Source organism: Ailuropoda melanoleuca, chromosome 7 (assembly GCF_002007445.2).
Source record: "Ailuropoda melanoleuca isolate Jingjing chromosome 7, ASM200744v2, whole genome shotgun sequence".
Classification (NCBI taxonomy): Eukaryota; Metazoa; Chordata; class Mammalia; order Carnivora; family Ursidae; genus Ailuropoda; species Ailuropoda melanoleuca.
Window position 1 is genome coordinate 58,976,253 of NC_048224.1, and position 13,372 is coordinate 58,989,624.

At 63.9% G+C, this 13,372-nt stretch overlaps 1 protein-coding gene across 2 annotated transcripts in view; it reads right to left on the reverse strand.

The window, feature by feature from the left end:
- Positions 1-10,879, reverse strand: part of LOC117803056 (spermatogenesis- and oogenesis-specific basic helix-loop-helix-containing protein 1-like) — a 38,107-nt gene extending 27,228 nt beyond the window's left edge. Inside the window, exons 1-3 of one of the 2 annotated variants that reach the window (XM_034664799.1) lie at positions 10,387-10,879; positions 9,833-9,903; positions 8,917-9,284 (exon numbers count right to left, since the gene is read on the reverse strand). In XM_034664799.1, coding sequence (XP_034520690.1) covers positions 9,070-9,284; positions 9,833-9,903; positions 10,387-10,655 — 555 coding nt within the window. In that variant the 5' untranslated portion in view covers positions 10,656-10,879 and the 3' untranslated portion in view covers positions 8,917-9,069. Of the gene's footprint in view, positions 9,285-9,832; positions 9,904-10,374 lie in introns of those variants that run through there. The other variant, XM_034664798.1, reaches the window with a different exon arrangement.
- Positions 10,880-13,372: the final 2,493 nt, after the last annotated feature.

Here is a 13,372-nt window from a genome sequence, read left to right on the forward strand (position 1 = left end):
GTTTTCTGATGTCCTGAATGTGACTGGTAACGTTCCTTCCTTGTAACCGTCCTCGTCCGGTTCTGATATCCACGTGGCATCACCGTCGTGAGCACAGACCACAGGGGGCAGGGGCAGGCATGAGGACACAGCACCACGACCCGGCCTCGGTGGGGGTGCAGGCACCTGGCAGCAGTGGGGGAGGGGGAGACCTTCCGGGAGCACCTTCGAGGAGTCCTGCAGCCAAGAAGTGGGCGGGCAGGCAGGCAGAGTGGTCACTGCCACGTAGACACTGAGAACACTGGGGCTCAGGACCTGAGGCCCCTGGCCCGAGGGGGACACTGTAACCTGCACGTGCACTGGCCTGCCCTGTTCCCGAGGGCCCTGGGGGTCTCTGAGCAGCTGAATTTGGCCCAGCTCAGATCACGCTGCAGCAGGGAGGCTCTGGAAACAGGCCGGAGTGGAGACAGGAGGCACTCCAGCTCAGCCCGCTGCCCTCAGCCCATTCCCGCTCTCCTGGGCCCCAGGCCTCGCTTTGCTCTGCCCAGATGGGCGGTTCCAAGAGAGGCACCTGACAGCAAGGCCATCTCACAGAGCTGCCACGGTCCCCAACCTGGCAAGGCAGCACAGGGCATCTGTTCTCCACCTTCCTCGGTTCCCCTGCCAAGTCCCCAGACACCACGGCCAAGCACTCAACCGTATGGGCGGCGATCACGAGGAGACATCACGGCCACCCAGCACTGCCGTGTCAGAAGGAGCTCCGTGACTCGAAGACTGGAGTTCGGCGCCCAGTGGGGATCCTGGAAGCAGCCCAAACGCACGGCCGTGGTTCTGGGAAAGGGCGTGACTGCCCGCACGCGTCGGGCAGGGGCTTTGTGGACAAATGGCCAAGTGGCCATTGTTGGCAGTAGTGTCAACAAATAGAGGGTCATTGTGGCCAGCAGGAGGAACCCGTGACAGCCGGCCACGGGCAGGAACTCCCTCCTGGCAGGGCACAAAAGGGCCAGCATCACCGGCGCTGGACGCCCGAGGTGCTGCCGGTCATCCCTCGGCCACTGCTGCGTCACCATGAACGTCCTGCTGGTGCTGTTAGCTCTGCTCGGGGCCCCACGCCCTGCACACGGGCCCCCGGGACCCCAGCATCCGTGAGAATCTGGCAGCCGCCACAGGCGTCCGGAGTGGGAGGAGGTGGCGGCTGGGGGCGGCAGGAGGGGGACAGGGCCGGGCGCCCGCCAGCCCCGGCTGCGCCCTCTCCCGCGCCAGCACACCCACCTCTACTCGGCAGGTCAACGGCGACCGGTTCTCAATAGCCCAGCCTTCCGATGAACCAAAACTCCTACGGAAGGACGCAGACATGTTCCTTGTCCACAAAATCCACGGAAGCCTCAAGACCATAGAGTTCCATCTCCACAGAAGGGAAGTCCAGGCAGAGGGTGCCAGACGGGGCCAAGGTTCAGGGGAGCCCCGTGCCCTGTCCCCGGTCGGCCTCAGGACCACCTCCCAGACACTGGAGGGTGCGGGGGACATGGTGAATCAGGGCAGAGCTGGGGCTCACTGGCCGGGGACAGGACACACGTCCAACATGCAGCATGGCCAAGCCCCACCCAGTTCCACCAAGGGGCTCCGTGGGCACATCTTCTGGACACGGGGTCCCAAGGCATCTCATCATCTTCTCCCAGGATACAGGGCACGTGTGTCCCGATTATAATGAGGGCAAATTAAACAAAAAGGAAATTTCAGTACGNACCACCTCCCAGACACTGGAGGGTGCGGGGGACATGGTGAATCAGGGCAGAGCTGGGGCTCACTGGCCGGGGACAGGACACACGTCCAACATGCAGCATGGCCAAGCCCCACCCAGTTCCACCAAGGGGCTCCGTGGGCACATCTTCTGGACACGGGGTCCCAAGGCATCTCATCATCTTCTCCCAGGATACAGGGCACGTGTGTCCCGATTATAATGAGGGCAAATTAAACAAAAAGGAAATTTCAGTACGTGCTGAAATGTAAGTATGAACGGTCAGCATCATCCAGCCTGCAAGCGTGGAGTCCCTCGGAGTCCCAGCAGCTTGTGGCCAGGAGTTCACCTGCCAGGACACCATCTCACAGGAGTGTCCCCGGCCGGCTTCAGCACCCCCAAGCGCCCCCGGCAGTGGGTGTCTGGGAAGGAAAAAAAAAGTCTGGGAAGGGCCGGGAGCCCGCACCCGGTCCTGCTCCTTCCTGGGGCCCGACTGCTTGCGAGCACCAAGTTGTCTAAGGCCATGGAGGGACAGGAGGGCTCCCAGGGCCCAGTTCTGGCCCCGTGGGGAGCCCTGCACCCCCGCCTCCTACCCCAGCCCCGGGATTCACAGATGCTGGCCACAACACAATCTTCCTGGAGGAGGTGGACCCCTCTCGCTTCATCTTCTGCGTCCACAACAGCTGGCACGGGAAGGAGACGGTGGTGGTGAATGTCCTCGGTAAGTGCCCACCTCCCCCAGCCAGCAGGACACAGGGGAGACTCCGGCAGCAGCAGGGTCGCAGGGGACAGCAAAGTAGTAAGGCACTAGGCCAACGGGAGACCTCACATGCCAGCAGCTCAGGTAAGCGTCCTCCAGTGTCACGGACAGTAAAGTAGAGAAAACCCATGCATGTGCCCCTCCCACCTGAGCCGAGGCCTCGCGGTCCTGCCGGCGGCCCCCGTGCCATGGAAGCATCTGCTTCCTGGAGGCCACCAGGACCACGGAGACCCACCAACTAGAAAAGCACGTAAGAGAAGGGGCTCTGTGGGTTAGCTGTGACCCCTCCCTGCTGTCATCAGGGACCACGGCGTCCTGGGCGTGACGTCCAGACACGCGGCTGGGCAAACTATCATATTTAGGAAACAGGCTGGCGACCTCCCTCGGGCCGAGTTAAGGGCTGTTGGTTGGGCTTCACTGGTCAGAGTTTCCAGAGGTGAGCGAGGGTCAGCCGCAGCGCAGCTCCCTCCAGAGGCGGCGGCTCCTGCCCCTCCCAGCCCCTGGGGCCCTGAGCTCTGCCTCCGGCCCCACAGAACTTCTCCTCTGTTCTCAAACCTCCTTTCCCTTTCCCTTAAAAGAACATTTGTCACTGGTTTTCGTGCCCATCCTGAACCCAGCATTACCTCCTCGTCCTAAGACCCTTACCACACCTTGCAAAGCTCCCGCTTCCAAACCAGGTCCCATTCCCAAGTTCTGGGAACAAGGACTTGTCCACACCTTTCAGGGGACCCAATCCAGCCGAGCATGAAGACAATCTACCTTAGTGCACAGCCCCAGGTTGAACCCCCAGACCTGCAGGGCCGGTGGGGTGAGTCCAAACGCCCAGGAGCCACTGGCCGCACCAAGCCAAGAGTTCAGCTCAGCGCTCAGCGTGCAGGGGGCACAGAATGCCGACCCCGGGACAGAGCGATGTCCGGGGAGGGCGAGGAGCGGCCAACTAGCCAGGCAGGCAGGCACCACCACCGCCTCCAGCTACTCGCTTCTGCTTTGCGGGCGGTGGGCTCTTGGGGCTGGGGTGGCAGGGCAGGCGGCGGCCAGCTTTCACCTGTGTCCCCACGGTACTCCCCAAACACGGCTGTGTCGACCTGCTGGCCTTTAAACAAGCACGAGAACCAGACACCCACAGATGCTTCTCGACACCGGCCCCTTAACACGACGTGCAGTAAACAAAGGAATCCGGGCCGGAACAGCAGGACAGGGGCCCACAGGATGGGCTGGACCCCACCAGAGGACCAGGGGTAGCTCTCTGGGGGCCCCCTGCCTCCTCTCCGGTCTGGCATGGGGCCCTCTGGGCACACCCCTCCCACTGTGGTCACAGCAGCTCGTCCCCACAGCCCTGCCTGCAGCCTGAAAATCCAGGGTCGTCTCCAAGCTCCCAGAACCCCACTGCCCGTTGTCCCAAATGACCTGCCGGAGGGACGGCCCCCATTGCTCTGTCTGCAGGCCGGACCCCTACTGCGAGCTGGGACATCATGCAGACATTTCAGAATTACTGCAAAAGCCACAGGATAAGTCCGGCCAACTTCATCAACCTGACCCGAACGGGTATGCGCCCGCCCTCACCCCCGCCCCGGAGGCCGGAAGGGCGCAGCTCAGACCCCCGCTCAGCAACCCACGCCCCTCTTCACAGATCGCTGCCTGCGTGCCCGACAGCAGGCAGGCCCCTGGGCCCAGGTGAGTGACCTCTGACCCTGCAGGGGCTGTGGCACGGGGGCCCCCCCGAGGCCGGCAGGGGGGCCGGTGCTGCTCCACACAGAGCAGCCACTACGCCAGCCGTCGGTGCAGCTGGGGGCGGACGGCACGACGATTCAAACTGCTGGTTCTGCTGGGCAGGACCAGGGTGGGGCTGCCCGCAGGGTCCCCCAAACACTGACGGGAGCAGGGCCAGCCTGGGGCGCTGGGGGGCCTGCCGAGAGGCTGAGGGCCAGGCTGGAGGAGAGGTATGGCAGAGCCGACCGGCAGTTAGGTCCTGCTTGCGGACAGACCTCCCCAGTCCCCGACCCAGGAGCAGTGCCCAGGGCAGTGAGGGATCTGCCCCATCTGCCCCCACCCCGGCACCCACCCTGCCGCCTATCACTCACAGGAGCAGCCCCCTCGAAGGACAAATAGTTCACAGTTGACCCGAGGAGCCCTTCAACCACTCCCATCCCCCCAGGAAGCCCCTCCTTCCTGGAGAACTTTCCTGCTGTGTCCAATAAATGACTGCTGCCCCTAGACCCAGTGTGCTCTGTGGTGGTGCTCTGGCTGGAGACCACAGGGGGCCAAGGCCGTGGGGGTCAGAGAGATGGAGACCCTCCCCTCCTGGTGAGCCGAGCTCAGCGCAGGCTCACGTCCACACGGTGGGGGAAGATGCTAGAGGTTCCCCGGGGTGCCGTTCAGAAGGGACGGCCGCACACAACGCAGGGAGTCAGCGAGGCCAGACCCCAGGGCCAGCTGGACCCCTCAGTCCTGGGGCTTCCCACCCGGTGGGGACAGAAGCAGAGCTCATGGGGACAGAGACAGCCAGCAGCGCCAATCCAGGTTGGTCCCGGCTTAGGAGCCGCTTCTGGCCACACACACCTGTGTCTCTCCTAAATGACGGTGGCTGAGGCCCTGGGGGCAGGGACAGCCACTGGGGGCAGCAGGGGATGCTGACTGCTGCATCTTCCTCCTTCCTGAGTCGTGCAGGCCCGGCAGGTGCACGCCCGCAGCCCCTCTGATGCACACCTAAGTCCCCCAGGCTCCCCTCCACTGGCGCCCAGCTGCACGGAGGCTCCCTGCCCCACAGCAGACAGGCCCCTGTCCTCCCACAGGGCCACCACCTCTGAGTCACCCATCAAGCCCACCCCCATCCCAGACCAGGGGGCTCTTGCCAGCAGCCAAGGGTCCCTCAAGGGAGTCACTCGGGGCAGGCCATACCGTCCAGCACCAAGGCCTGCATCAGCCTTGGGTGAAGGGGAGCTGGCTGTGCTATCCCCCAGTCAGAAGAGGGAGACCTTTCACCCCTACATTTGGGATGAGAGTCCTAGCCCCTGGGACCCACCCCCAGGCCATCCCCAGCACCCAGGAGCCCTCCCTGCCTGACTCCCTCCGCACTGCCCAGCCCTCGGGTGCCCACCCTAACATCCCCCATCAGAAGCCCACGTCCCCACCTGTACTCACCAAGGGCCCTTCCAGCTCGTCTGTTCCAGCAAGACCTAGGAGTGAAGCCACCTCCTCGGCCCCAGCCATGGGGCGGCTGCCCGTCTCATGGCCCCCGGGCCTCGGGTCCCCAGCAGTTCAACAACCCTGTCCTCTCCGGCTTCCCCTCATCCAGGAGCAACATGACTTCCTTCCCCTTGGCTCCCCGGAGCCCCAGCTGCTCCTGTGTCCCACCTCTGCATCCTCCTCCCACCAGCCCTCATCCTGGGGCAGCGCCAACCCCTGGCCCACCCTGCGACACCTGTCTGGGTCACGGTCTGGGGGCGCCTGGTCTCCTCACTCCTCCTCATGCCAGCCAAACTGCTCTCACCCCGGAGCCCCCAGCCCTGCCTCCTGCAACCCTCCAGGACAGGCCCAGTTCATCTTGCCCCCGCAACTCGAATGCCCTGCCCACGCACGGGGAAGGGGGCAAGAAGAATGAAGGGACCCGTCTATCACCCTCTGAGCAAGGGTCATGGGACCTCCAAACCAGTGCACTGGCTGTGGGCAGGCCTGGGGGTCCCCTTTCGGCCACGAGCACCCCACCGAGCTCAGGTAACAGACTAGGGGACAGCAGGGCCTGCTGAGGGATGACAAGGTGTCCTGGGTGCCAGTGAACAAGGGTGGGGCCGGAGCCTCACCGAGCAGGTTCTTGGCTTCCTCGGGTCTGTACCGAGGCAGGGGGTGGGATAGTGAGGCGTGGCCAGTCAAGCGAGGGTCTCGGGAGGGCTTCCTCTGACTCACTCACTGGCCACCTGGGTTGGGAGATGGAGAATACACCTGTCCTGCCAAGAGAATGTCAGAGCCTGGGGGCAAAGGAGGGGCCCCAGGATGGCGCCTCCCCCCCAGCAGCGGAGCCCCCGGGCCTCCAGGGCAGGAACCATTTGTCCAGAGGGCTAAATGAGGTCCCTGAGCAGAACTGAACACCTTGTCCCAAAACCCAGTTCATGGTGACCACAGTGGCCATGAGGCCCAAGGATCGACAAGAGCAGGGAGAGGCCGAGAATGCAGAGGAAAGCAGGCAGGGGGAGGGGCAGGGCACGGGAGGGGCAGACTGAGGGTAGCAAACCATCAGCGCTCAGCCCAAGCCCAACGCCCGACGGTCACCAAGGCCCAGCCTCAGGCACAGTCCCTCCAAAATGTCCCAAGCCAAGGGGCGCGTGGGCTGAGAGAGGGTGTGGCCTGAGGGCGTCTGGAGTCCTGCCAGGCCTGCCCCTTCTATGCATCCTACTTCCAGGCAAACAGGACCTCATGGTGGGGGCAATGGGGAGGGAAGCTGATCACCTTGAGAGCTGGGAGGGAGTTGTGCCAAGGCCCCCCAGCCACCCCCAAATCCCCAGAACAAGCCCAAAGTCGCCAGCGTCATGGCTTTCTGAACCCACTCTCGAGCACACACAGCTATGATGGCTACCACCAACACCTGAATTCGGGTCACAAAAGGCTGGAAAGGAGAACGACGGGAAGCAGGCTGTTCCCTAGACCCTGCAGCTCCTTCCAGCTCCAGCCAAGCCCCGAGCGGGCCTGCGGCAGCCCCTTCTCCTCCAGCTCACCTGGGGGTTCCATCATCAAGCCCTGCCCGCCACTCCCCTGCATGTCATTGTCTGCAGGAAGGAAGCCAGGCCCCAGCCAGCTCAGGGACAGGGCTCTGTGCCCACACTCCTATGGCCGGCAGGGCAGGGGCCCTGGGAACTCGTGGCCATGGCAGGGGTAAATGCTGGTTCCAGGCCACTCTCCTCCCACCGGCGGGTGGGGAGAGGAGCAGGCCTGCAGCCTGAGACAAGGCCTCCCTTGCCAAGGCAGAGCTGGGGCTGGAGCAGGGTCTCATCTCTGCTCCTAGGACCTCGGCTGGGGCTCCTGAGCTCCCTCACCGGGGGCTGACCTGAGGTCAGCGTGGGGGCGGGGTCACAGGCGGCCTGCCCGGGGGCTCCGAGCAAGACTGTTCCTAGGTCAGCTCGACCAGAAACAACTACGCTTTCCACGCAGTCCTGCAGCAAACCCCAGCAGAACCAGACCTGCTCCTGGGTGGGGCTCAGCAATTCAACCCCCAGTCCCCTCTGGGCTCAGGGAGCCAGACACTGACAGGGCAGGGCCTGGGCGCTTGCCTCAGCCCTGACACAGCAGCCACACAGCAGGGTCACCCGCAGCTGGGCTCACGGTGCTGGGCTGACAGCAGGGCACCTGCAGCACCCACCCCGCCAAAGGGAGGCACGGGCCTACGTTCAAGGACCCCATACATGCCCGTACGCACACCAGCACTGGGGCTCGCAGACACGCACACGAGCACGGAGGACCTGAGGACTGGGGTCTAGGGGTGACAGCCACCCCCCATGGGCACCTGGCCTCCCCCAGGCTCCCTCCCCCCAGCTGCTGCCTGGCTCCCCTCCAGCTCCACCGAGCGCTCACTCTGCCAGCACTTCCATCCCACGCCAGCTGCTCCTCACCTCTGTTTGCAATGACTCACAGAATGAATGGAACTTTCCGGCTGCAGAGACGCAAAGGCATGCAGGTGTGGGGCAGGCAGCCTGGACAGGGGCTCAGGACTCCCAGTCAGAACCTATTCTCCCGGAGAGCAGAGAGCCATCTGGCCCCTGGAGCTCTCCCCGGCCTCAGGGTCACGGGGGTGAGGCCCTGGAGCCCAGCACCTCCAGAAGTGGTTGGTCAGGAGCAGAGTAGTGAAGCCCCGGCCAGCCCGGGTCAGAGACGGACACCCGCCTTTGCTGCGGCTGAAAGGTGGTGAGATGCAGGGCAGGGTCAGCTGCACTCGACCGCGGGGGCTTACGTGCTCCTAATAACCCAGGCCTTCCCCGGATCCCAGCGGTCAGCAGCAGCTAGGCCTGGAGCCGTGCCCACCAGGAGAAGGATCGAGATGCTGACACCAGGTGGCCTCTGTCCCAGGCCCCCCCCCCACATCCCCCAAGAGAGGAGTGCAAACAGCCCCACCTCAAAGGCAGAGGCCAGCCCTTCCCTTGAGGCCCTAGCTGCGGCCAAAAGCACCAGGGCCTCCCCCGACAGACCCCTGGGCCGTGAGGACCGCACAGCTCAGACCGGCCTTGGGGAGTGAGAGGTGGGGTCCCGCGCCCACCGCTCCTGGGAGCAGGCCGGGAACATAGAACTCTCAGCCCCCGGAGCCCTCCCCAGGCTGCAGGGCTATTTAGGGACTCCGCAAGGCCAAAAGTGTTGCAGAAACAAAGCCCCAGGCAGGTGCCCGCGCTCTGAGCGGATGCGGTGCCATCTGCCCAGTGAATGGCGCTGATTACACAGACGCTCCGAAGTTCCGCTTTCTGCAGGAGCGCCGCCCTGCCTTTAATCCTCGGCCTCCACCCGCTGCAGCCCCGCCAGCCTCGCCGCAGCAGAGCACAGCTGCCACCCAAACCCAAAATAAGCCGCCGGGCGCCCGACACGGACACGTGCGACACGCCCCCCCCCCCACCGCCTAGCAGGGGAAGAAGTCGGGGAAGATACTGTCCACATCCTCCCGGGCCAGGCTGGGGCAGCTTGCGTCCGAGCCCCATGGCTCCAGGGGGCCGTCCGGGAGCTCCTGGGAGCCAGGCTCGGGGTCCGTCAGGAAGCCTGGCTCTGCCCTGTCCAGCAGGCTGCTCTTGGCCGTGCTCCGAGAAGGGGCACTGGCGCCTCTGCCCTCCAGAGACCCTAGAAGCAGACGGGACACATCAGCCTGGCTACCTGGGCCGGGCACAGCAGAGTCGAGGTGCAGAAGAGACCCCCCTCTGTCCTGCCTGGCTCGGAAGCCCTCGGCTCCCAAGTGCCATGACGGGGGGGCAAACCCACTCCTGCTGACCCTGCTCAAGACCCAGGAGGACCCATCGGAGCACAACAGAGAGCGATTTCCCACGACACTAAACCTCAGAGCTGTTCTGCTCACCAACCACCCGGATGCCCTCACGGGAACGTTTAGAGAAAAAGCACAGACCCCAGCGGTAAGAGATACACACCGCGCTCAAACGTGTCCTACGTGCGCACACGTCACCTCGTGTTCCCCACCCCAATGACCCTGACGACCACCAGCAGGGAGAACATGGGCTCAGAGACAGATAGTGGGACCCTAGTGACACACAGCAAGGGGAGCCCACTCACATTAATCCCAGACACCGCCCAGCCCCTCACCCAGACTGGCTGAGGCCCCGAGGCCTGGCCCTCATGAGGGCCAGTGGTGGCCCAGGCCCCACGTCCCCACTCACCCAGCCACCAGTCGGGACTGGTGTTCAGCAAGAAGGACGTCCCGTCTTCCACATCACATCCCGACACAGGCCTGAATGGGACCAGAACACTTCACCCTGAGTGATCCCAAGTGAACTCACTCTTTGAACCTCAAGACAGAAGTGCAGAACCCCAAAGCTAGCTTCAGGTTCAGGCTGAACAGGGTGCCCCCCCGCCAGACCCTGAGCCTGCCCACCGAGAACAGACTGGCCCACCCCGCTGCCTCTGCTGGTTTCCCTCCAGCCTCTGCCACGCTCCCTTCCCACGCCCCAGCTGGTCCGTGCTCACAAAACACAAACTCGTTTACTATCAGCCAAAACACAGACCGGCTACGAACACGACAACATTTTCGGAAACGCGTCAGAAAGCCACACGGCGGCGTCTGGCTCAAACGGGTCTGGGCTGGCAGCTGTGGTCCAGGCACAGACAGTGAGGGAGGAGGACAGACTTCCGGGGCGGGGGGGCAGGCAGAGTGTGGGCAGGACTGGAAGGAGGCGTGCGGGACTGCTGCTAAAACACCCACCTGGGCACCCACCTGGTGTCCAGTGTCTCCACAGAGCTGGCCCCCTCCGCTGGGGGCCCAGCCTGGTCCAGGCAGCTCTGAGCCTCTTCGCTCACCAGGGGGGAGGGTGGCTGCCACAAGCGGGGAGGCCAGGGTGGGGGCGGCCTCAGGGTCTTGGAGGAACTTGGGCCTGGAGGTCGGGACAGCAGGCTGCAAGGCTCTACGACAGAAGTGAGGTGCAGGTCGGCCTTCCCCACGTGGGGAGCAGTCCTCCTCTGAAGCCCTTGGCCCCCACCTGCCATGCCCAGCACAGGACAAAGGAGATCAGAAGCAGGAGGCAGAAAGATGACCCAGAGATGAACACCCAGGGCTGCGGTGCTGGGCGCCTGCCCCAGGAACGCTTCTCGGAGGAGACACCCACTGGGCCTCAGATCAGCCCTTGGAGCTCAGATCTGGAACCCCATTCCCTCTGCCCACAGTCCCTAAGCCAGCCTCCGCCATCAGATCTAGCACCCTGCCCTGTGACCTCTGCACCCTCACACCCTACCCACGGCTCCCAAAGTTCCCTGGAGACGCCAGCTCCACCACCAGCCTTGGTGACAGCAAGCCGCCGCCCCTCCTCCGCTGGCACTTTCGAGCAATCAGAAAGCATAGCCTTGGCTCCAGGGGCAGTCACGTGCACGGGGCCTAAACGCTCTCACAGCCATTCGTGCCCAAGGACTGACAAACAGCTGCGGTGCAGGGTCCAGCACGAGGGAGACGCAGTCGTCAGAACTGCCCCGCAGGCTGGGCTGGCACAGCACGGGAGGACAAAGGCCCTCCCCGTGCAGAGCCTGTGACTCATTCGATTACAGAAGAAAGGATAGGAAGGCCGCCCGAGAAGCCCAGGCCGTGCGGGGGCTGCTCAAGAGAGCCGGGCACAATGTGGCCAGCAGCAGGGATGAGGACGGGACCCGGAGACCCCTAGAGGCCCAAGGTGAAGGAGGACTGGGGGGCCTGTCCTTGAGGAGCAGAAGCTTGGACCCTGCTCCCTAGCAGAGAACAGGACAAACAGGACAGGCCAAGAATGGCCCCCACCTGCAGCTGAGGAGCCCAGGCCACCTCAGCTGCACCCCTGCCCCTGGTGGCACCCGTTACCCTGTGTTTACCATGGCTGAAAGCAGCATGGGGTCCCCGAGATTCACCCTGACACACACGTGTGTCACGATGAGAGAACCACGGCAGGTGTCCAAGCCTTGATGAGGAACAGACCCCGCCATGCCCAGGATCAGAAGCCATCCTGCAGCACACGCCTGTCCCNCTGGCCCCGTGGGGAGCCCTGCACCCCCGCCTCCCACCCCAGCCCCGGGATTCACAGATGCTGGCCACAACACAATCTTCCTGGAGGAGGTGGACCCCTCTCGCTTCATCTTCTGCGTCCACAACAGCTGGCACGGGAAGGAGACGGTGGTGGTGAATGTCCTCGGTAAGTGCCCACCTCCCCCAGCCAGCAGGACACAGGGGAGACTCCGGCAGCAGCAGGGTCGCAGGAGACAGCAAAGTAGTAAGGCGCTAGGCCAACGGGAGACCTCACATGCCAGCAGCTCAGGTAAGCGTCCTCCAGTGTCACGGACAGTAAAGTAGAGAAAACCCATGCATGTGCCCCTCCCACCTGAGCCGAGGCCTCGCGGTCCTGCCGGCGGCCCCCGTGCCATGGAAGCATCTGCTTCCTGGAGGCCACCAGGACCACGGAGACCCACCAACTAGAAAAGCACGTAAGAGAAGGGGCTCTGTGGGTTAGCTGTGACCCCTCCCTGCTGTCATCAGGGACCACGGCGTCCTGGGCGTGACGTCCAGACACGCGGCTGGGCAAACTATCATATTTAGGAAACAGGCTGGCGACCTCCCTCGGGCCGAGTTAAGGGCTGTTGGTTGGGCTTCACTGGTCAGAGTTTCCAGAGGTGAGCGAGGGTCAGCCGCAGCGCAGCTCCCTCCAGAGGCGGCGGCTCCTGCCCCTCCCAGCCCCTGGGGCCCAGGGCGTCCCTGAGCTCTGCCTCCGGCCCCACAGAACTTCTCCTCTGTTCTCAAACCTCCTTTCCCTTTCCCTTAAAAGAACATTTGTCACTGGTTTTCGTGCCCATCCTGAACCCAGCATTACCTCCTCGTCCTAAGACCCTTACCACACCTTGCAAAGCTCCCGCTTCCAAACCAGGTCCCATTCCCAAGTTCTGGGAACAAGGACTTGTCCACACCTTTCAGGGGACCCAATCCAGCCGAGCATGAAGACAATCTACCTTAGTGCACAGCCCCAGGTTGAACCCCCAGACCTGCAGGGCCGGTGGGGTGAGTCCAAACGCCCAGGAGCCACTGGCCGCACCAAGCCAAGAGTTCAGCTCAGCGCTCAGCGTGCAGGGGGCACAGAATGCCGACCCCGGGACAGAGCGATGTCCGGGGAGGGCGAGGAGCGGCCAACTAGCCAGGCAGGCAGGCACCACCACCGCCTCCAGCTACTCGCTTCTGCTTTGCGGGCGGTGGGCTCTTGGGGCTGGGGTGGCAGGGCAGGCGGCGGCCAGCTTTCACCTGTGTCCCCACGGTACTCCCCAAACGGCTGTGTCGACCTGCTGGCCTTTAAACAAGCACGAGAACCAGACACCCACAGATGCTTCTCGACACCGGCCCCTTAACACGACGTGCAGTAAACAAAGGAATCCGGGCCGGAACAGCAGGACAGGGGCCCACAGGATGGGCTGGACCCCACCAGAGGACCAGGGGTAGCTCTCTGGGGGCCCCCTGCCTCCTCTCCGGTCTGGCATGGGGCCCTCTGGGCACACCCCTCCCACTGTGGTCACAGCAGCTCGTCCCCACAGCCCTGCCTGCAGCCTGAAAATCCAGGGTCGTCTCCAAGCTCCCAGAACCCCACTGCCCGTTGTCCCAAATGACCTGCCGGAGGGACGGCCCCCATTGCTCTGTCTGCAGGCCGGACCCCTACTGCGAGCTGGGACATCATGCAGACATTTCAGAATTACTGCAAAAGCCACAG